At 47.4% G+C, this 24,407-nt stretch overlaps 1 protein-coding gene across 1 annotated transcript in view; it reads left to right on the forward strand.

Annotated features, from left to right (window-relative positions):
* The window catches only part of LOC105538124 (mannosyl-oligosaccharide 1,2-alpha-mannosidase IC-like), a 157,282-nt gene that overhangs the window by 63,747 nt on the left and 69,128 nt on the right, over nt 1-24,407 (forward strand). The window contains exon 3 of the mRNA XM_011977912.1: nt 17,411-17,507. Within this exon, the coding sequence (XP_011833302.1) occupies nt 17,411-17,507 (97 nt within the window). The remainder of the gene's footprint in view (nt 1-17,410; nt 17,508-24,407) is intronic.

Here is a 24,407-nt window from a genome sequence, read left to right on the forward strand (position 1 = left end):
AATCTGAAAGGGCCTGTCTCTGAGATTTTGAAAGAGTCCCAGTGAGCCACCATCACCCATAGTTGTACCTCAAAAGCAAGTGCAGGGAAGAGGAATTCTGTGAAGGTTTTGAAACACCTGTCATGGGCCATGGGTTCATTTGCGCCCTGCCTATGGCAGGGTCTGTTTTGCTGACTGACACGAGCTGCCGTTTCCTGTAGCTGGTTTATAGGCCCCAGCAGGAAGTCCCAGATCTGGAGGCAGCATAGGAAAGAGAAAATCCTGGTCTCCTGTTAGAAATCAGAGCAGCAGACCTAGAGAAGGTGTATTCAGTTCTTGGGCACACAGTTAGCTGTGTGCCCTTGGAATTGTTACTGAACTGCTCTCAACCTCAGTTGAGAGCTATATAGTTTTCTTATCTATAAAATGGGCTTAATACTTGCTTCTGGGAGTAGCAATGGAAAATTAAATGAGATAAAATATGTGATCACATCTGGCACAAGGGCTGGTACATGGAGGTGCTCAATAAATACTGGCACCATCGGGCACACTGGTTCATGCTTTTAATCATAGCACTTTGGGAGGCCGAGGCAGGAGGATCACTTGAGGCCAGGGGTTCAAGACCAGCATGGGCAACATATTGAGACCCTATATTTATAAAAAAATTTTTTTAAATCAGCCAGATGTGGTGGCACACACCTGCTACTCGGTAATCCTGGCTACTCAGGAGGCTGAGGTGAGAGGATCACTTAAGCCTAGGAGTTCGAGGCTGCAGTGGGCTACTGTCATACCACTGTACTGCACTCCCATCTGGACAACAGAGCAAGACTTTGTCTCTAAAAATACATACATACAAATAAATACTGGCTTATTCTCCAGTTCTTAACTGAAATGCTTTCACAGGACAAAAAACAAGGCTCTTTACTGCCCAGGAATGTCAGTCGTTCTCAGGCCCCCTCCTTGAGTCCAGGAAAGGAATCTGTCAGAAGAATCTTGCTGATCCTCTTTTGGTTCCAAGAACTACCAGAAAATGTAGAACTACCAGAAAATGTGGAACTACCAGAAAATGTAGATGGTTTCACATGATTCTAAATGGATTTCCCAAGCGGTCTCTGCCCACAGCTGGTTTCTGCAGAAATGACAACACTGTCTGAAAAACAAGACTCCTGCCCTCCTGGAGCCTTTGTTCTTGTGCTTGGCCCAGGGCCTCCCTATAAGCCCCAAAGGCTCTGAAACCCATCACCCAAATCCCCTTGTGGATGCAGAGACGCCACTAAGCAGTCTTTAGACGGCGATTATCAAGGCTGAACTTCCAGATTTCAAATGGCATCACCTCCCTGGGAAACCAGCACGTGGAGATTCCTGTGTTCCCTGTGCCCTGTAGGATCTCTCTGCCACTCGCGTTGGTATTTTCTTTGTTTTCACTTAAACCTGTTTCTTTAAAAAAAAAAGTTCTTAAAGTTTGGGTAAAATAACTGGTTCCGCCTCTTTCATGTTTCCAAAGGCTCCAGGCTCTGCTGGGGCAGCTTTAAAGCGGGTCGTCCGTTCCTTCTGGCAGACTGAGCCTTCAGGGGGCAGGAATTTGGACATTTCTCATTTTCAAAGAGAAACAGACATAAGGATGGGCCACTTGAGCCAGGCACAGGGCAGCAGCCGGCCCTTGTTTGATTCTCTGTGCCACATGCTGTCCAGAGGTGCTGGGTCCATGTTGTGTTGGTTCATTCATTAGACAGTAGAGCAGCCTGGTGAGATGGAAGAGACAAAGCTTTTTGAATCAGCCAGACCCCGGCTTCAAACACTGGCTCTGCCATCTGCCAGCTACAGAGCCCAAATGTTGGCAAAAGGAGAGGCTGATCTTCCCTCTGAGGGTGGTTGGGTAGGAAGCAATTTGCTGTCATGGTTAAGACTGCAACTCTGAGTTAGCCTCTTGCATCCATTGCCTGCCTCTGCCACTACTTTTTTTGAGATGGGGTCTTACTCTGTCACCCAGGCTGGAGTGCAGTGGCGTGATCTTGGCTCGCTGCAATCTGCACCTCCTGGGTTCAAGCATTCCCCTCACCTAAGCCTCCCAAGTAGCTGGGACCACAGGTGCGTGCCACCATGCTTGGTTAATTTTTCATATTTTCAGTAGAGATGAGGTTTCATCATGTTGCCCATGCTGGTCTTAAACTCCTGGGCTCAAGCGATCCACCTGCCTTGGCCTCCAGAAGTGCTGGAATTACAGGCTTGAGCCACAGCACATGGACGCTGCCGCTGTTTGTTCCATGTCCTTGGGCAAGTTATTTCACCCTCCAGGACTCATTGCTTCATCTTGTAAAATAGGGCTAATAATAACCTACCTTGAGGAGCTGGCATAGGATTAAATGCTTGTGAAGGGCCTAACCCAGTGGGTGGCACACAGTAAGTGCTCAGTGGATGCCCACTACTGGATAATAGAGGTAATGCATGTCCATTGTTAGTACTGATGTGCTATGTTGACTCCCTCTTTATGGCCAAGCTCTGTGCTAGGGCTTGGGGATACAGAGGGGAGTAGGTTCCAGCATTCAAGGTCAAAGGAGACAGACATGAAATAAATGATTATCCCCTAGAGGTGTTAGGTATTGTCACTGATGGACAATAGGGGGCCATAGGAGGATAGTGAATTCAGAATGCTGGTGCCCATGCCCCAGAACATCAGAACTCCTCATGTAGGAACGTGCCGTGGTGGAATGGAAAATGCACTGGAGATTTGGTGGGTTGGTTTGTTCATTGGGTTATTCATTGGCATGTACGAAGGCCCTGAGGTAGTGTATTGGTTTTATCTTGCTGCAGTAACAAATCACAAAAACTCAGTGACTTAGAACACAAATTCATTCAACTTACAGTTTAGTGGGTCAGGGGTCTGAAACGGTCTCACTGGTCTAAAACACAGGTGTTGGCCAGGCCTTGCTGCATTCCTTTCTGGAGGTTCTAGGCGAGTGCATTAATTAGGATTCTGCAGATAACTAGAACCAATAGGAGAGGGTAGGGGCGGGACTTATTAGGGGAATTGGCTCACATGATTATGGAGGCTGGGAAGTTCCACAACAGGGCATCTGCAAACTGGAGAAGCAGAGAAGCCAGTAGCGTGGCTCAGTCCAAGCCCAACGGCCTGGGAACCAGGGCAGCCAGCAGTGTAACTCTCAGCTCGAGGCTGAAAGCTTCAGAACCTGGGGGTGGAGGGGCAGTTGGTGCAAGTCCCAGAGTCCAAAGGCCAGAGAATTTGTTCTGATTCCAAGGGCAGGAGAGGAAGGTGCCTTAGCTCCAGAAGAGAGAGAGAGAGGCAGAGTATTTGCCTTTCCTCTACCTTTTATATGCCGGCTCTCAGCTGATGGGATGGTGAGGGCGGGCCTTCCTAACTCAACCCACCAACTCAAATGTTAGTCTCTTCCAGAAACACCCTCACAGACATACCCGTTCCAGTATCCTGGAAAGAATACTTTCCCAGCTTTCTGGGTATCCCTTAGTGCAGTCAAGTTGACATCTACCAGGAACCATCACAGGGAGCATGAATCCCTTGGAGAGGCTGCCTGCATCTCTGCATTCCTTGGCTCATGGCCATCTTCCTCCATCTTCAAAGCCAGCAGTGGTGGAGTCTTTTTCACATCTCGTCACTTTGACAGTGACTCTCCTGCCTCTCTGTCCTACTTATAAGGACCCTTCTGATTATACTGGGCCCACCTCGATAATCAGGCTAATCTCCCTCTCCCCAAGTCAGCTGATTAGCAACTGTAATTCCATCTGAAACCTTAATTCCATCTTATCTTGTAACCCAACATTCACAGGCTCTGAGGATTAGAACCTTTGGTGGCCATTGATCTTCCTGCCCTAGGCAAGAGGGACTGTGTGTGTTTGAGGTGATGGGCAAAGGCCCTGCAGCTGAAGCATGGTGGGGAAAGGTCCAAGAGGCAGGTAGGTGTTTTGAGGCTCACTGCCGTGGGGCTGGTGGTTGGAGTCTCTTACAGAGAGGAATGGCATTTAATGGTTTGCATTTTCAAAGGGTGGCCCTGGTAGCTATTTGGAGAAAGGGTGGGGGTGACATGGGGGGAGAGAGGGCAGCCAGAGACCATTACAGATGAGCAGATGCCAGCCAGAGGTGGACGGGGAGGGGGAAAGGAGGTGAGTCAGAGATGTCGTCGCCAGAAATCCTGTTGAATGGATTTGGGTGGGGAGAAAAGGAGACTTGAGAGGACTTGGTTTCTGATGTGAGCCAGCAGCAGGATGACGGTGCTGTCTCCCGATGCAGGGAAGACAATGAATGGCAAGCCCGGGGCAGGTGGAGCACCTGCAAACACTTAGCGGAGTGTGCTGTGCCCAGGTGCTGTGCCCAGGGCCTTGGCATTGTAACTAATCCTTGGAGCACCCAGGGAAGGCAGGCACGGTTACCGCTCCATTCTGTGAGGCAGTGGAGTATTGTGCCCGTGAGCACAGACCACCTGCATTCCTATCCTGCCTCTGCTGCTTACTTGGTATGATACTTGGGCAAGTACCTCAGTTTCCTTACCTGAAAATGAGAGTGATGTTGTACCAATCCTATAAGATTAGTGTGAAGGTTAAATTTGTTTATATGTAAAACACTGATGATTCATGGAAAACACTAGATAAGTATAACAGTATCATTGTTTTTAAACAGATGAACAGATTGAGGCACAGAGAGATTAAGTATCTTGTCCAGGGACACACAGCTGGGTAAAGCCAGGATCCAAAGCCAGGCTCTGAACTGCTACGCCTTACCTCCTCCCCAGGACCACCTCACGGAGGTGTGGTGAAAACGGCATGTGCACGTGCATACAAAAGCACTTAGCAGTGTGCATGACACAATACGTCCCATAAATGTCTGTATGTGGAAGTGCGGTTTCTTTTGCTGTAAAATGGGGGTGATGTCCCCTACCCTGCCTAACTCACAGGTGACTGTAAGGCTCAAATGAAAAAGGCAAAGCATTTTGGAAATGGTGGAGACACCTGCCCATGGGCAGGTTTTGTTGAACCATTTCGCATTGGAATTTCACTGTGGGTGCCCTAAGATCTTTTCCACTGTCCCTCATCTGTGTCCCCCACACGCTGTCTCCCTGCCCCCACCTAACACCCAATCTGTGATAGAACAGAGCGGATGGGGACCCGTCCCGATGCAGCGGCTCCCAGGTCTGGTGGCCTTCTCTGCGCAGCTGCTTTTGTTTGTCTGCATGCTGCTCCAGGACCAAAGTCTCGCCGGGAAGGGTCTCACCTGCTCTTGCTGTTGTGGCCTCACAATCGGAGCTGTCCCCTTATTGGGCCTTTGATAAATCCTTGTTGAGTCAAGGCCCCTGGGCAGTGAGCGCTTCTGTCGCAGGCATCCCCCTTAATCCTTTGACATGAGCAGCCCTAGAGGGTGCCTCCTGTGTTGTCACCATCCTTAGTCATTTAATCAACATATTTTTATGGAAAGTCTGTATGTGCTGGGTACTCTCCTAGGTGCCAGGGAGCAATAATGAGCAATGGAGTCAACAGAGCCTCGTGGAGCCTGCATTCTCATGGGGGGAAATAGATACTAATTAATCAGTCACACAACTGATGTAAAATTTTGACTTTAATAATCCTCCATAATAGGGTGATTCAACCTGAAGGGAAGACTTCTCTTGGAAGTGGCAACCAAGCCTGGGCGCTGAAAGATGAGTGGAATTCGGCAGGCAAAAACAGGAGGGAGGAGTGGTCCAAGGAGTGGGACTGTTGTGCACAAAGGCCCTGTGGCAGGGGGAGGCGTGGTTCGCTGAGGAACGGAGAGAGAAAGCTAGTGTGGCTGGGGCAGAGATGGGGAGGACAAGCTGACTGAAGGCATGAGTGGGTGACTTCCTGGGGCCTGATGGGCCTCAAGAAGGAGTTTATTTAAGTGTGTGTTTGGGATGAAGCAGAGAGAGATGAATAAATTTGCACTTCAAATAACCACCCTGGCTACACTGTGGAGAGCAGTGTAGGAAGCCAGGGAGGGCCCGTCTAGGCCAGCTGAGGCAGTCGCAGGAGTTCCATGGAGAGATGGGAGTGGTTTGGATTAGGGTGGTGCTCACGGTGGTGGTACGAAGAGAAGTGGATGGAGAGATATTTCTCTTTTAGTGGATATGTTAATAGGATAGCAGTATCTGGTGGCTGCTTTTTATTGATTGATTTTTTTATTTCAATAGTTTTTGGGGTACAGGTAGTTTTTGATTACATATTTAAGTTCTTTAGTGGTGATTTCTGAGATTTTTGTGCACCTGTCACCTGAGCAGTTTATGCTGTATCCAATATGTAGACTTTTATCCCTCAACCCCTGCAATCTTTCCCCAACTCTGAGTCCCCAAAGTCCCTTATATCATTCTTATGCCTTTGTGTTCTCATAGCTTAGCTTCCTCTTATAAATGAGAATACACAATATTTAGTTTTCCATTCCTGAGTTACTTCACTTAGAATAAGGGCCTTCAGCTCCTTCTAAGTTGCTGCAAAGGACATTATTTCATTCCTTTCTATGGCTGAGTAGTATTCCATGGTGTATATGTACCACATTTTCTTTATCTACTCATTGGTCGATGGGCACTCGGGTTGGTTTCATATCTTTGCAGTTGCAAATTGTGCTGCTATAAACATGTGTATGCATGTGTCTTTTTCATATAATCACTTATTTGGTGAGGGTGGATACCCAGTAGTGGGATTGCTGGATCAAATGGTAGTTCTACTTTTAGTTCTTTAAGGAATCTCCATACTGTTTTCTGTAGTGGTTGTACTAACGTATATTCCCACCAGCAGTGTAAAAGTGTTCCCTTTTCACCACAGCCATGCCGTGGCTGCTTTTTATTGTGCACATATTATATACCAGCCATTGTGCTCAACACTTTACATATGTTATTTACTCTCAGGGTTATTCTAAGGATTAAGTATTTCTGTCCTTTTACAGATGAGGAAACTGAGACTCTTAGAGGTTAAGGCACTCGCTCAAGGCCACACAGCCAGTAAGGTGGCAGAGCCCTGGAGCAGCCTCTCAAGTTTCAATGTGCATTTGAATCACCTGGGGCTCTTGTTAAAATGCGGCTTCAGATTAAGCAGGTGGGAGGGTGGAGCTGAGGTACTCTGTTTCTAACGTGCTCCCTGGGTGGCCCTGCCCCTGGTTCCTGGAGCATTTTGAGCCGCAAGGGTTTCTGCCTGAGAGTGCCTGCACGCTCTCGACCCTAATGCCTTAGAAACAGAGGCAGACAGGATGCAATTCCTGAAACTGCTCAAACCTGAATCCCCGTGGGCAGGATGTGGGCGAGCTGTCTGGACCTCAGGTGTATGGGAGTTGTATCACATGCTTATTCCCCACATTGGCCTTTCAATAGCTCGAATAAACCCGAAACTGAGAGGGTTGGAGCAGCACCTCCCCTTCTACTCCCCAGCTCCACCTCCCAGGGCAACCATACCCCCTCCTGTGACCAGCTTCTGAGCGATAGACCTGGGCTGTGTATTTGCAGGAGCCTCGTTGGAATCACCAACCAGGTCATGTTGTGTTGTGCCAATAAATGGGACTGGATCAGAAAATCTAACGTGGATAGTGTTTAGGTACCAAGCTGTCAGCTCTTTCCTGGGACTGTGCTGAAAGTGAGAGAGAGAGGAAAAAACCAAACCAATGTTCTAAGCTCTCTGTCTGCATAGTCATTAGATCCCAGAATCATTAGAGACCAAATCCCTTCCCACTTGGCCCCTGCAAATGGGGCCAGGTGTCACTGCTGGGAGACGCCAATAAGGCTGCACGTCATGGTGTGAGCACTTGTCTTTAATGACTAGAAAAATCCATTTCCCTTCTTGGCAGCTTTGAATGTAGCAACTGTGGTTCTGGGTCACTGCCAGAGCTGGCCTTGTGTGTATGTGTGTGATTTTTTAAAGTGGGGGAGAATGTCTCAATATTCAGTGCTCACCCCCTTCCTTCTAAGTTGTCCCCCCTAAATAACTGTCCAACACAAACTTTAGAGTCTTCTGCTCTGGGAGTGGTCTGCCGGCACCCACATGTCCTCCCCTCCTCGAATGCATCCTTTCTCTCTTGATGGCATTGTTCTGGGGTCCTCAGCTGAGTGGGCATCTGTGCCTGGGTGATTGATTCCAGTCTCTTTTCTGCACGAGAGAACCCTTGAGCTCTGACACAAGTAGAAAGAAAATCTTAAACCAAATAATAATGTCCTGCCTCACACTAGTAAATATTTTGCATTAAAAAATTCCATGTCATTTTGATTTGTTCAGGTAGACAAGAACATCTTTTGTTTGAGGAAGAACTGAAGAGATTTCTTAGGATTCAGCTCTGATGGCTCTGCCTGTGTCTCTATCTTTGGAGCTTTGTTTTCCGCCTTTGCAAGACTTGAGTGAAGGGAAGGCTTTGTGGTCTATTGTTAGGTGCTCTTTGAATCTATAAATCACAGGCTACAGGAAGGGAGGGGCTTCCAGAGACCATCTAGAGCCACGCTGTATCTCTAGCGTGGACACACACACACACACGCACACACACACACAATGACTGTCTGTTGTGCGTTTCTAGAACCCAGTGGGGACAGGGATACAGTTTCTTTTGGTATGTACTTCTCACATTGATTGGTTCCGACTATCATGTTCTTGCACCCGTCCTGAGTATCTCTTGCTGCAGCTCTGGCCCTTTCCCCAGTCAGCTATGGCACCGCCCTGGCCCATGTTCTTAGAGACATGATTATCTCTGTGCTGTTAGTGTCTGAGTCCTAGCCGAGGCAAGTCCCTTCCCTTTCTGAGTCTCATATCGTTCTTATAAAATGTGGCTTTGAGAATAGATGATGTCTCTGGTCCTAAAATTCTCTTTGACTCTGGAGTTCTGGATCTGTGCTTCTGTTTGATGTTGTTTCTCTTGCTGGGTGACCTTCTCTCTGGCTCCCTGCTGTAAAGACTTCCTTTTTTTTTTTTTTTTTTAATCAAAACCTAACTTGGTCCCACCTACCCCACGGCTGACCACCCAAGCACTTTCTTCTGACTTAAGGGTAGCGCCATATAATGTCTTCTTTTTGTTTTTCATTTTAACAACCTGTATTTTTCACATCACAAAACATTTCTAGATATTCATTGTAGAAAATTCAGAAAATATAGGTCAATAAGAAGAAAAGGAAATCACTAAACTTCTATCAGACATAACCACTGTTAAGAATTTGGTGTATTTTCTTTCAGTCTTTTTTGCAAACACTCATACATAGGCCGGTGAATTTCATGCTATGTAATTTTGTGTTCTGCTTTTCCATCTAATAATATGTAATGAGTGTTTTTACCTATCATGAAACATTTGTAAACATAATTTTTAATACCTGTTTACTACTTTACATCTCCTACTTTTTAGCCCTGGCATAATTATTTCCAAATGGAAAAAATATCTATCCTGTCAAGCCCACTGAACTGGCCAAATCAAATGAGTTAAAATATGCAAAGAGCTGCACAGATGTGAGTGATGATTGTTCATTTTGTTCGTTTTATCTTCCCAACTGAACTACTTTACTGTATCGTCACAAAATCGTTATACATTGTTTCCTGTTCACCAAGTTTTGCACAGTGGTGGGCAAAACATGCTGTCTGACTGTAATATCTTAAAAGGGCATTACATATTAATAGCTTTAAAAGTTTTTTCTTAGCAATTTCTTAGAAACTCTGGTCTAAGGAAATTATTCAAAATGTTATGTGCACAAAGATGTTTGCTATGGCATTATTTACAATAGCCCCAAACTAGAAATCACCAAAATGTGTAATTATATGGGAAAGAGGTGAAGTAAATGATGATGAACCTACTTTCTAGGCTATTATATAGCTATTAAAAGTGATATTTACAAAACCTTTGTAATAAAATTGGAATATGTCATAATTATGGGAAGAAACAAAGGTACAATATGAGAGGGAAAAGAATGGAGAGAAAGACACCAAAATGGGATTGGTGGTTGGAGTTAAATAATGGGCAATTGTTTTCCTTCTCTTGTAATCTGCTTTTCTTCAGTGAGCTTGTGTGCCTTCAATACATTAAAAGGTAGAGAAACAGAGAGAGAGACAAGACAAGAGAGGGACGAGACAAGAGAGAGAGTGTGAGGTAAACCTTGTTTATAAAATTTCCTGAAAGGATTTATGCAGAAGAGGGAAGGAAGGGGCACAGAGCTGACTTCAGGAGAAGGGAGTGACCCAGAAGTGGGAGAAGCGGGCATGAGGGCTGAAGCCTGAATTGAGCTGAGACTTGTAGAAAATTCTCAGAACCACCAAAGGAGCCTTTTAATTTTTTTGGAGTAGGAAGAAAACAGGCACCTCCTTTGAGCATGCTAATATAATTATAAAAGGAGAAACCAAAATAGCTAGTTCCTAATTTGTTCACCAGACTTCTTCCTCCTCTGACCAGCGTGGGGAACAGGCTTGGTGAGACCATCCAGGCCATTGAGGAACTGGGGGCTAAGAGGAACTTCAGGGAGACTGATAATGGCCACATTCTGTTGTAATTTATAAAAAGTGAAGGAAAAATAGAATTCTGTAATGTATAAATTTGGGTGAAAATGACAGCCTCCAGTAAAGTTTCCTAAATGAGTTTAAAAAAAAAAAAAAAGAATTTCAGACTTACAGAAAAGTTATAAAAATCTAACAAAGATTTCACATTTTCCTTCACCCAGACTCCACAAATGTTAACATTTTACCCTGTTTGCTTTCTCTCTGTTTTTCACTCATTTGCTTTACATATATATAATATATATGCACACTGCATGCATAATATACATATACGCATGTACATACATATTGTCTTGTGAACCAATCTGAAAGTTGCAAATATAATGTCCTCTACCCTAAAATACTTCATTGTGTATTTCCAAAAATAATGACATTTTTCTTTTTTTCTTTTCTTTTCTTTTTTTTTTTGAGATAGAGCCTACCTCTGGATAGAGGCCTGGGTGACACAGCAAGACCTCTGTCTCAAAAAATATATATGTGTGTGTGTGTGTGTGTATGTGTATATATATAGAGAGAGAGAGAGAAAGAGAGAGAGAATTCACATACCATAAAATCTGACTTTTAAAGTATACATTTTAGTCATTTTATTTTATTTTCAAGACGGAGTCTCACTCTGTGGCTCAGGCTGGAATGCAGTGGCGCGATTTCGGCTCACTGCAACCTCTGCCTCCCGGGTTCAAGAAATTCTCCTGCCTCAGCCTCCTGAGTACCTGGGATTACAGGCACCTGCCACCACGCCCAGCTAATTTTTGTGTTTTTAGTAGAGACAGCGTTTCACCATGTTGGCCAGGCTGGTTTTGAACTCCTGGCCTCAGATGATCTGCCCACCTCGGCCTCCCAAAGTGCTGGGATTACAGGCGTGAGCCACCACGACCAGCCTCAGTCATTTTAATATATTCACAGAATTGTGAATCATCACCACAATCAATTGTAGAAAAATTTCATTACTCTGAAAAGACCCCATGCCCATGAACAGTCACTCCCCATTTCTCCCTTCCTCTAGTCCTGGGCAACCACTAATCTGCTTTCTGCTTGGATGGATTTGCTTATTCTGGACATTTCCTACAAATGGAATCATACTCCAGGTAGCATTTATGCATCTGGCATCTTTCACTAATCATAGTATCTCAAGTTTCATCCATGCTGTAGCCCATGACAGTGCTTAATTCCTTTTTCCATCTGAATAATATTCCATTGCATGGTATACCACATTCTGTTGATCCATTCAATCCGTGGACATTTGGGCTGTTTCCACTTTTTGGTTATTACAGATAGTGCCACTGTGAACATCTGTGTCCAGGTTTTTGTGTGGCTATATGTTGTTATCTTTCTGGGGTATGTGTTAGGGGTCCCCAAGACACCACTCCTGGATTCAGTGATGTACTAGGAAGACTCATAGGACACAGCCCATAGTTCTTGTGATGGTGATGATTTATCACAGTGGAAGGTTTCAGAGCAGCCGAGCGCGGTGGCTCACGCCTGTAATCTCAGCACTTTGGGAGGCAAGGCAGGCAGATCACCTGAGGTCAGGAGTTTGAGACCAGCCTGACCAATATGGGGAAACCCTGTTTCTACTAAAAATACAAAAAAAAAAAAAAAATTAATTGGGTGTGGTGGTGCATGCCTGTAATCCCAGCTACTCAGGAGGCTGAGGCAGGAGAATCGCTTGAACCCGGGAGGTAGAGGTTGCGGTGAACTGAGATTGTTCCATTGCACTCCATCCTGGGCAATAAGAGCGAAACTCTGTCTCAAAAAAAAAAAAAAGAAAGAAAAAGAAAAAAAAGAAAGAAAAAAAAGAAAGTTTACAGAGCAAAATTAGCAAAGGAAACAGTGGATGGGGACAAATCCAGAGGAAACCAGGTGCAGGCTTCCAAGAGTTCTCTCCCAGTGAAGATGTGTAAGGTGTTATCGACCAGGGAAGCTCTTTAGAGACTCAGTGCCCGAGGTAGCCACCCCCTTCCTAACAAGTACCAGCATTCCAGACTCCAGAAGGAAAGTAGCTGTTTAGCATAAGCCACATTGTACAAACAGTCCAGACATAGGAAACCACCTTTATCAGTTAGAGACTGATAGAAGCACTCGCAAAACCCAGGTTCCTAGACACCAGCTGAGGACTCACCTCGCAAGCAGGCCTTTCTGAGGACAGACGTCTAAGATCTGCTGCATTAACTTTTCTGCACAGATACGTACCTAGAATTAGAATTGTTAGGTCATATGGTAACTCCATATTTAACTTTTTTTGCCAAACTGTTCTCCAAAGTGGCCGCACCATTTTCATTGCAACCAGCCATGTATGAGGCTTCTGATTTCACCATATCCTGGCCAACACTTTTCATCATCCATCTTATTTAGTATGGCCATCCTAGTGGGACTAACAGATTTTTAAGTTAGTGATTTGCAAGCATTTAGGATAAAAAATATGATCTATAGGAGCCAAAATAGGTTCTCTAACAACAATCATAAAAGCAATTTATTTTTCTGTACTAGCTGTACTGGGGCAGAGTGTTTTTATATTTTAGCCTGTCTTTCACAATATCTTGGTGTACAAAAATGGAGAATCGGGGGTTGTACGGATTGCTTGGCAGATTTCTTACTTGCTGATGAATGACATCAAAGAAAAACAAAACAAAACAAACAAACAAAGAAGGGAGCTGGGTCCAGGAGAGAGACTCCTGAGGCTGTTTTCCTGACTTAGTCCTCAGCTGGCTGTTTATGTGTCGGTTCAAAACCTGAGGGTAGATGCAGATAGCAGTCCCATCAAGTCTGCAGATTACCCAGAGGAGGCAGACACATGTGTTGAATAAGATCTGGTTCCAGAAAGGTTGGATCTAACCAGAGAGATCCTTACAGCATGGAATGATAGGCAGAGTCCAAGGAGATGGAAGTTATTAGGGACAAATGACAAGTCCACACCTACACAATCTGGCACAGAGGTGGCCAGAGCAAGTGGGCACTTCGGTTTCTGCTCATTTCCAAAAGAATGACCAGCCACAGCAAGTGAGTGACAGAGGCGTGGGGCACCTAGAAGAACGCTATGTCGTGTGGGTCTGCAGTTTCAGAGGGCTCAGTAGGTGAGTGCACTTCAAGAGCTGGCTCCCCGTGGCTGAAGGTCTGTGGTATGGAAGCAGGAAGAATTGTCTCCCCTGTGGCCCATAAGGGAAAACAGATTTCCGTTGATTAAGGAAGAACTTTGTGAAACTCCACAATCGAATGGGCTGCCTGGGAAGGTGGAGAGCAGCCCGTCACTGAGAGTGTTCAAAAAGAGACCACTGGCTGGGCATGGTGGCTCACACCTGTAATCCCAGCACTTTGGGAGGCCGAGGCAGGTGGATCACTTGAGGTCAGGAGTTTCAGACCAACCTGACCAACATGGTGAAACCTCATCTCTACTAAAAATACAAAAATTAGCTGAGCGTGGTGGCGCACGCCTGTAATCCCAGCTACTTGGGAGGCTGAGGCAGGAGAATCGCTTGAGCCTGGGAGGCGGAGGTTGTGGTGAGCTGAGATTTCACCACTGCACTCCAGCCTGGACAACAGAGCAAGACTCCATCTCAAAAAAAAAAAAAAAAAGAGAGAGAGAGACTACTATTAAGAAACTTCCCCAGGTGACCTTTGAGGTCTCAGAACTGCCTAAGCATGATGTCAGGAACTGTCTGTCTCTAAAGTCCAGGTATTACCCATGGCACACATCACCAGTTCCAGAGTGAAAACATTAGCCTTTCTGTGGGTCACTCTTTCTTCTGCCCCTCACAGTTCTACCTGTCCATCAGAACTCTTGTTCATCCATCCACGAAGCTTCCCTTGAGACACACACTTGCCCTCTTCTGAATACCTGTTGTCCAGCAGCCCCTCCTCTCTGGCTTGTTTGCCTGTTACATGTCTTGCCTGTGAAGCGTGTGGTCCACGTTGAGTCTTCCAGCCATGTGTTAAGCTCCAGAGCCAATTCAGCAAATACTTAACAAGCACCTTCTTTGTGCCGGCCCTTGGATGCACTGTGGGGCATGTAGCTGTGAATGGGGGTGGGGGGCCTGACCAAATAGTTGCAGGTATAAAAGCTTGACTGCAGGCCACCATGGGTCTGCATCAGGAATGTGGGATGGTGTCTGACTTCGGGCTGGGAAGAAGGCCTCCCTGCAAAGGTGCCCTTTCAGCTGGGACCTGAAGGAAGATGGGCAGTTGGCAGGGGGGCAGAGGGTAGGAGCTAGGAGTGCATTCCCACCGTGGCTATAGCCTAGACACAGGACAGGACACCTAGTATTGGCTTACTTAGGGTGTGTTAGGGAGAGAGAGAAGGACCACCTTTCTGGGAGGGAGGCTGTCCTCTTCATCCCCTGTCCCCTGCTCACCCAGCATCTAGGCTGAGCCACCCGTGGCCTGAGTCAGGAGGCACGTGTGCATTGAAGGAACGAAAACACGAAGAGTCAGCCCTGATTGCCTTGTGAATTCAGTCCCCAGTGATGCTGAGATGTTTTGTGCCTTCATTCCCTCCCTTGTTGTGGATGACTGTGAAAACGGGCCACATTCCAAACCTCACATTCCTGCAGTGACAGCTTCTTTGAGACCACGTAGATACCTGTGATTCTCGTAATTACTCCCGAACACCCACTTCTCTCTCTCTAGGTAGGGGGAATTTTCAGGGTGGGGTGTGGCCCCCCGCTTAGACCTCTCCTCCTCCTTTTCTGCTGTCATTTATGCTTTAACAGCTTGCTGCTCCCCACCCCAGCCCCCCAGCCACCTGCCCGCTCTCCCCCAACACTGACTTAATAGAGAAAGCCCCCAGATAAGAGAGACTGAGGGAGGAGGCCGTTCTCTCTCAAGCACTCATGCCTGGCAATTATTTGTTGTTATTGCCGATTGAAGATAAGTAGAAAATAACAGAGGAATGGAACCAGGACTCAAAGCCCGTGCCAAGTGCTTGACTGTATTACCATGACGTTTGCATGTGTGTCACATGGGAAGCCACATGTCTGGCCAAGCCTGGGGGGTGTCTGCTGCTCTGGGAGATGAGTGAGCCAGGTTCTGACCTGGCTGCTGTGCTGCCCTGAGCAATTTTCATCTCTGGACCTCAGTTTCATCATCTGTGAAATGGGGTAGTGGTGCTAGATTATTCTGCCATTTCACGGAGAGTCCAGGCCATGCACCTGTCAGGTCTACCTGCCCTCCTGGTCTGTGCATTTGGGCTGCAGCAGTGAGAGCAGCTGTTTACTGTCCTGGTGTGCCTGGAAGAGACGTCTTCTAAGCGTGGGCACCAGGAGTGGCCGAGCATGGAGAATACAGGTGGTGATATCCTAGAAAGTGGGCCGCTAAGGCGGGAAACACAGGCTGGGAGAGAGGAGGGGAAAGCCAAGGGATGCAGGACAGTGTCTGGAAGTGAGCGATACAATGTAACAGGTTGGTGCTTCTCAGATGTGGCCCATGGGCCAGCAGCAGCACATGGGAACTGGTAGAAAAGCAGATTCTTGGGCCCCACCCCAGACCTGCTGGATCAGAAACTCAGGGTGGGGCCCAATAACCTGTTTTAACAAGCCCCCCAGTGATTCTGATGCCAGCTAACATTTGAGAGCTAAGAGACTGGATGAAAGGAGGGTTGGATAGCCGAGGCTTGGAGAACCAGTATTTTAAAGGTCAAGGAGGAAACAGAGCTAGTGTTTGTCAATCGCTTGCTGTGTCTGGTCGGAAACTGGGCATTCCCACTACTTTCTTTCATTTCAACCTATCAGGATGGTGGCAAGGCTGGCCTTGTCCCTTGCTAAAGCAGATCTCAGCTGATGCAACTGATTTCATGCCAGAGTCACAGAGATCGCGGCAGAGGTGGGATTAGGACCTAGGCATCTCTGATCTGGGAGCCTGAGTATTTCCCGGCACACTAGGCTGCCTCCCCATCCACCTTCGTCTCAGCTCTGCTGCCACTGCGGGCCCCGGGCTCCTCCTCTGCTCCACAGGTCACTCCAGAACTCTGCTGTGTTGTGCTCCCTCTGCAGCCAGCCATGCCAAGGGAAAAGGGGCACACCATAAGGGCAAATGAGGGAGACCTTGGGGGCTGCAGCACAGGGTTGGGGGTGGACTGTCACCTTGCATCTGCTTCAGCCTGAAGATCCTGGGGCAGCTGGGGAGCAAGGTGCTGGCGTGACGCTCCTGAGAGCCGATGTAGCTGCCTTGCACCGTAAGAACTCATGCATACTCTGGGTGACAGTCCTTAAGCATCCATTGATGCCTACCTGTGCCAAGCCCTGTGCTGGTTGCTGTGGGAGAAACTGAGGCAAGGCAAGTGTTGTTTCTAGCCTCAAGGAGTTTATGGTCCAGAGCTAGGGGAACAACAAGTAACTGGGGTGAGCTGGAGTGCATGGGAGGCCAGGATAGGTCAAAGGAGTTCAAAGAGCTTGAATGGTGATTTTAGGGGACAAAACCAAGGCTTTGGGGACAGACCTAAGGCTTTGGAGCCAGAGGGGATGGCTCAGTTCCCAACATGCTCACTGACCGAGCGATCTCGGATGAGTTACCTCATGTCTACAACCTGTCTCCTTAGCTATAAAATGGGTTGACGATACCTAGCTCAGGGGAGTGTTCCGTTACAGCAAGCACTCGTTTTCCTTCCCTTCGGAGGATGACTTTAAGCGAGCAAAACAGGGAAGGCTTCCTGGAAGAGGTGACTTTTCACTTTGGCACTGAAGGATGTCTAGAATTTAGTGCTTTTTCTGTCTTCTCTAAGAAATCTGTGGGTAGGCCCTAGACACATGGTGTTGTCTAAGAAGAATGACCTTCCCAGCAGCTATAACTGTACAAATAAAATCATGTTGAGAGGAAGTCACTTTCTTCAATTTGGAAAATTTGGAAGATTATTTTTTGGACGTAGTTTAAAATCCTGTTGCAAAGGGCAAAGCCAGGCGGCCAGTGCGCACTGCCAGGAATCGTCACACTGAGGTTCTCTCTGTGCTGCTTTTTCTTGCAGATGATGCAGTTTGCTTGGCAGAGCTATAAGCGTTATGCAATGGGGAAAAACGAACTCCGTCCACTAACGAAAGACGGCTACGAGGGTAACATGTTCGGTGAGTCGATTGAAACCACTTTGATATGGGGAGGGACCCACTGCCCGCCTGGTGACTGAGTGGAATTTTACTTTTGCCTTTTCACCTCCTGAGTTGTGGGGGCTCCTCAGTTCTTCACATCTGGGGTCTTCCAAGTCTGTGTTTCCTCTGGGCTGTTCAGGCTTCTGAGTCCTCCTAGATTTAGGGGGAATCCTATATGCTTCTCTCTAGCCTTACAGACTGCTTTGTATGAAATTATCATTTATTTTTTAAAGTGAAGAAACTTGGAAATGGGAGTAGGGATAGTGAGGGATGGAGATTTGTTCCCATGGAGGTTTGGAGACCTAAAGAACACAGAGGACCAGGTTTAAATCCACTCCTCTGGAGTGTCGCCATGAAATGGTCTTGGATGTTTTCGTAGATTGCTGAACACATATCTGATGGGGTTGGGTACATGATTTTTAGAGTCGTTGGGGGCCGGGCGTGGTGGCCTTCACCTGTACTCCCAGTCACTTGGGAGGATGAGGTGGGAGGATCCCTTGAGCCTGGGAGTTCAGGTCCAGCCTGGGCAACATATTGAGACCCCATCTCAAAACGACAACAGCAGCAAAAACAAAAGGGTATAGAGTCATGGCTCACAAGCTACTTGGAAGCCAAATGGAGCAGCCACACATCAGGAGCAGTGGCATGGGTCCTGCTGCTGCCTGGCAACTCATTGTGTTTTATCTGCAGCCCCACTTGCTGGTGTCTTTGTCCTCGCCCAGCCACAGGATTCTCCTAACCCCAAGCCTTGGGAGCCTCTCTCTGTGGCTCAGAGGGACTGCAGGTTGCCTTCTTGTGGGCATGGCCTCAGATTCCAATAGTAACACCCATGCAAGTTGCCATCCCCCTTGTCTGCAGCCTGGCCGTCGTCTCCCCTGAGGGACAGGAGTGGTGTGGGGCTGGAGAGAGGCAGTCCCGTACCTGGATTCCTCACCCCTTACAAATACAGTCTCCTGAAGTGAGGAACCAAATAACTGAGTCTGAGATGGAAATTCCCAGGAAAATGTTAAAGGCAAATTTACAAGGGATATCCCCCTATCACCCCCATCGTGTGCGGCCCTATCAGAGGTGTCCATGTTATAGAAAAAGTGACAGGGATCTACCCTCCTACCCTTCACCAGTCAGATCGTCACCTATCTGGCTGTTCAGACATTTCACTTCTCTTCTGGGAAATGGGGTGTGAACTGGGGCAGCTTTATGTATTTATTTTTCTCATTATCCTAGGAGTGTATGGGGGTAAAGGAAAGTATCAAAAAAGTGCAAATCAGGCAAAAAATAATAATAATAATCTGTTCTGCTCTGTAGGTGCAGCCTCCATCGACATCTTTGCTTATTTCCTCTCAATCTTTTCTTCTTTCTCCTTTTTTTTCCCTTTTATATACCATTTTATGTCCTTTCTGCTTTTTTTTTTTTTTTTTTTGTTTGAATAGCCATTCTTCCACCAGTGGTGTAATACAGATAGCATCGACTAAAGATTCTCCTGACTGTGGAATGCCTTTTCCTTTTTTTTTTTTTTTTTTTTTTTTTTGGCTTCGTGTTACATCGTAAGTGTTTCCTGAAGTCATCTAAATGTTTTCATAAAGAATGTTTTAATGGTGTCTGTGATTGTATGGATATGCCATAATTCATTTAACCATCTTGCTAATGTTGGGCAAAGATTGTTTCCATTTTTTTGCTATTAAAAATAATGCATGAGTTATCTTTGGGCATAAAATTTTGTCTCGGGATAGATTTTTAGAGATGAATTCCTGAGCCAAATGGGAGGAAGGAAGAGAGATGTTTCTTTTACTTCAAATATGAATTAAAGAGATATGTTGATTCCCATTAGGAACCTGGCTATCTTACCTGCCTAGAACACAGAGCTTCCCTAAATATCCTGCATCAGCCCTAGGGAAAGATTGCTGGTGCAGATCTCATCAAAGTTGTTGGAGCTTTTGCTATTAGTATAAACAGGGAAGTTATCAAGAAAGCTTCCTCTTTCTCTCTAAACATAGTTTGCAAATATTCAGGGAATTGGTGGTGGGAGGGGCCGTTGACTTCTCAAACTGCACGTAGCATGGGCACAGGTATGGCTCAGACCATCGCAGGAAACGCTTCTGGGAGAGATTCCAATTTGTAAAATTCCTCAGGGCCTAGGATTTAAATCTCAACCCTCTGGCCCCTTTCCAGTCACCCAGCCTGGTGGCGCATGCTTGAGCCATCTGGAATGATGGAAAGAGCCCGGAGTTAGAATCGGATGACCTGAGCGCAAGTCCTCACTCCGTCCTGAGCTGTGTGGCCAAATTCAAGGCACTTAACCTCTCTGGGCCCCTGTTCGTTCATCATTCATACTGGAACCGCTAGAAGGATATAAATGAGTGTGTACGAACAAGCAAAGGGCCATGTCTACATGAGTGATTTATGATTTCTGTTGTAATAAATGAGGTTGGCAGTTGTCCCAGTGAGCCCATGGCAGGCTCTGAGGTCCCTTGGGTTGTCTGTCTCAGGAGCGGCCTTGGCAGGGCCCAGGGAACCCTGTCATCCAGTACCTGTAGCATTCCTAGCAGTGAGGCAGAGCCTTCCCTCTGCAGCCAGCAGATGAGCCGCAGTGGGCAGCTGGCGCCTGGGAAAGGGAGGTGCATGGGGACCTGGCGCTGGGCAGGGAGAGCCAGTCTTGATTGACTCCTTCTCTCCATATATAACTTGTTAGGTGGCAGTGCCTCGTGCTGACTGCTGGGGATACAGGGATAAATGGGACAGTGAAAGTTCTACCAACTCTGCCAAGACATGCACTGGCAACCCTTCCTGAAGTCTCTTGGAGGTCTGTCTAGGTGCTCTCAGAGAGAGGGACAAGTGCGGGTGACCACAGGTACTGACATGGACAGTCCTTACGGGCTGGAACTTCCGGCAGACCTCGTTTAAATTCAGACTTTACTGCTTCCTGGTTGTGTGACCTTGAACAAGTCATTTCTCTCTGAGGCTGAGTTTTTCTGTAAATTGGAGCTAATGATAAACTTAAATCCCGGCCTAGGGACTGCCTGACAAATAGACCCTGTTAACAGTGGTAGTTCAGATCACTGTCACCACAAATGGGTCTCAGGATACAGAGGCTTATGGGAACACACCCAAAGGATGAGGGCTGAGGGGCATTCTCGGAGCCTGAGAGGGGTTCTAGTTGGGGTGAACCCATGACAGGCACCGAAGCTAGACTATTCCCAAAGATAGGAGATGAACTGGTCTGAATGAAGCAGATAGTCACCCACCACTTCTTTTCTGGACTCATGGGGGCTGCTGGGTTGCATCATCCCTGGACATTTAACGTCCTCCCTATAGGCTGAGCCCTGCAGACATGGGACACTGGGTGCAGTCAGGTGGCAGGCTGTGCCCATTCTGCTGTGCTGGCTGAGTAGGGTATACAAGGAGACCCTGAGCAGCGCCCCGCCTCCTGGTGCTTGGCTTGGACACAGGCTCCTGCAGCCTCGTCCCTGGCCTGCAGGGCTGGCAGGGCTGTGTAATGGAAGGGTAATGAGTTCACACGGGTGCCTCGTTTTGCTGAGATTTACAGGAGCTGCAGCGGGTGCAGTGGGATGCCCGAGCCTGGTCTCCCGGTGCAGCACTTCACCAAGCGAATCCCCCTCCCAGCCGCCCACTTGCCCTTCCTTGAATCTATTCTTTAAGGACAAGATCTCTGGGTGAGGCGTCTCTGAAGCCAGTTTCTGTGTCCTAAACAAGTCAGTGTCAAAGTGGCTTTCTTTTTACCCACATCCGGCTCAGCAGGCCCTGTCAGAAGATGTTCCCCAAACCCCAGTGGCCACCAACAAAGAGGATGCAGCCTGTTCCTCGCCTTGTGGCTCAGAACAAGGCTGATCTCTGCCTCTTTTTTTTTTTTTTTTTGAGATGGAGTCTTGCTCTGTTGCCTAGGCCGGAGTGCAGTGGCGCAGCCTCAGCTCACTTCAACCTCTGCCTCCCGGGTTCAAGCGATTCTCCTGCTTCAGCCTCCTGAGTAGCTGGGATTATAGGTGTGCGCCACCATGTCTGGCTAATTTTTGTATTTTTAGTAGAGACAGGGTTTCTCCAGGTTGGTCAGGCTGGTTTCGAACTCCTGACCTCGTGATCTTCCCTCCTTGGCTTCCCAAAGTGCTGGGATTACAGGCGTGAGCCACCACGCCCGGCTCATCTCTGCCCCTTTCTCCTCTGCTGAGAGGTGGCCAGATAGGGCAGTTAGTGTCTGGCTGGGTGGCAGAAAGAGCATGGGCTTTGAATCCAGACAGGCCTGGGTGGAAACTCTAGGTTACTGCTTAGGGGCTGTAGAGTGGAGCAGGGGCCCCGCCTCCAGTCTGTGGTGAGGATTAGAGAGGCCTGCAAAGGCTTAGCCCCGTGCTAGGCACAGAGCAGTCACTTGATCGGGGGGTGCTGTTCTTGCCGTTATGTCACAGAGGTGAATTTGCAGCTTGAAGAATGCATGGCAGAGTTAAGGAGGAACCAACCGTAAAGTGGCTCAGTACCCTGAGGCCTGACTTCCTCGCCTGTAAAAGGTGCAGATGTTACACCTGCTGCTAGGCTTTGGGGGAATATTAAATAAGCTAACTAAAGAACATGGACTCAGCCGGGTGTGGTGGCTCACGCCTGTAATCCCAGCCCTTTGGGAGGCTGAGGCGAGTGGATCACTTGAGGTCAGGAGTTCGAGACAAAGCCTGGTCAACATGGTGAAAGCCCATCTCTACTAAAATACAAAAAGTAGCTGGGCGTGGTGACAGGCGCCTGTAATCCCAGGTACTCAGGAGGCTGAGGCGGGAGAATCTCATGAACCCAGGAGGCAGAGGTTGCAGTGAGCTGAGATCGTGTCACTGCCTTCCAGCCTGGGCAACAGAGACTCCGTCTCAAAAACAACAACAACAAAAAAGGACTTAGACTCTGACATCTGGGGCCAGATGGTTTGCATGTGCATGCTGCTTTGCCACTTACTAGCTGTGTGACCTTGGGCAAGTTTCTTAACCTCTCTGGGCCTCAGTTTTCCCATCTATAAAGTGGGAACAATAATAGTACCTCCTTCACAAGATTGTTTTGAGAACGAAATGAGTTCACACACATGAAGTGCTTATATTCATGCGCAGCACATAGGAAGCATTCATCAAGCGTCAGCTGTGGTGAGGATGCTGCAAAGCCCTTAGAACAGTGTGTGCTGCTCCCATTTTGACTGGGGTGGGCGTCCAAGTCCCCTGGACCCAGGAAGCCACATGAGGACTTCAGGGCTTTCCCAGCCCTGATTCCCCCTGTTTGTTCCCCCAGCCCTCAAATGCCCATGGCAGAAGTCTTGGTGGGCAGATCATTGGTAGGCTCTGTACCTCTCACACCTTCATGGAAGCAGCTTACACTGGAACTTGTAACAGGAGGAGGTGAGGAAGGTTAGGGTTCACGACCTTGGAATAAAGGCCTCCTGCCAATGGCCACTGGGGGTCAGCTGGACAACCTTGAAAGTACTTAACAGATATCCATCTTTCCAATAATCTGTGTAGTCCGTGAGAAATTCATCCTCCGTTGGCAGCAGGGGAAATTGTCAAGGGGCACAGAGTCCTGGAATGTCGCCACTGGAGGGGTTCTTTGATGGTGAGTCCAACCCCCTCATTTAGAGTTGAGGAAACTAAGGCTCAGAGAGGGGAAAGGGCTTACCTGGTGTGATCCAGAATGTTAACTGGGGGACCGGGACTGGAACTCTGGTGGCCTGAGTCTCAGTGCAGTGCTCTTTGCGCCACACACTCTGAGATCAGCTAGATCGTTCAAGGCCGTGCTGCGAAAACACAGCCCTGCCCATCATGGCCAAGTCGCCACCAACAACTAGAAATCCTCAGAGAGTTAGCAGGGGGAAACTGTCTCTTAGGAGGTGTCTAATTTCAGGCCCAAGAACCCATTCCTTGCACATACCTCATGCCAGGCACTATAGCTGTATTCACTCTCTTTTTAAAATATATATATATATTTTTAAATTAATTCAGACGGGGTTTTGCTATGTTTCCTGGGCTGATCTTGAACTCCTGTGCTCAAGCGATCCTCTCAAAGTGCTAGGATTACAGGCGGGAGCCACTATGTCCAGCCCATGGCTGTATTTCCTTTTTCTACCTCACAGCCCTTATAAAATCTAAATTACCCATCTTATCCCCATTGCACAGATGAGGAGACTGGGATTTGGCAAGTTTGAGGACTTGCAAAGTCTTAATCCCAGTTCCGCTGGACTTCAAAACCCAAGCCATTGACTACCATGCTGCTGTATCGCCCAGTGACCACGTACAGTGGCCGTCAAGAACAAAGTGGGGTAGAGGAATGGGCCCGGGGTTGGTGTATGCCACATCCTGCACACCACTGCCCCAGTGGAAAGCCAGGCAAGGCCTGTGATTCGTGGTCAGGGTCTGCAGCCTCCCATCTGTAGGCATCATCATTTATTAGACATCAGCTGAGTACTCAGGGCTTGAACAGAAGACGTAGATTTCCCTCTTTTCTTCCACCATAGGAATATCTTTTGTCTGTGCCTCATAACCTAAAAACATCTAGAGTTCACTCTTGAACAACACAGGGGTTAGAGGCGCCAACCCCCTGCACGGGTGAAAATCTGAGTCTAACTTTTGACTTCCCAGAAACGTAACTGCTTATTAGCCTACTGTTGACTGGAAGCTTTACCAATGAAAAGTTAATACATATTTTGTATGTTCTGTGTATTATATACTGTATTACAATAACATAAGCTAGAGAAAAGTGTCATGAAGAAAAGGAAGAGAAAATATATTTACTGTCCATTAAGTGAAAGTGGATCATCATAAAGGTCCTCATCATTTTCCTCATCATTTTCATGTTGATCAGGCTGAGGAGGAGGAAGTGGGGGTCGGTCTTCTGTCTCAGGAATGGCAG

Source organism: Mandrillus leucophaeus, unplaced genomic scaffold (genome assembly GCF_000951045.1).
Source record: "Mandrillus leucophaeus isolate KB7577 unplaced genomic scaffold, Mleu.le_1.0 Scaffold185, whole genome shotgun sequence".
Taxonomy (NCBI): Eukaryota; Metazoa; Chordata; class Mammalia; order Primates; family Cercopithecidae; genus Mandrillus; species Mandrillus leucophaeus.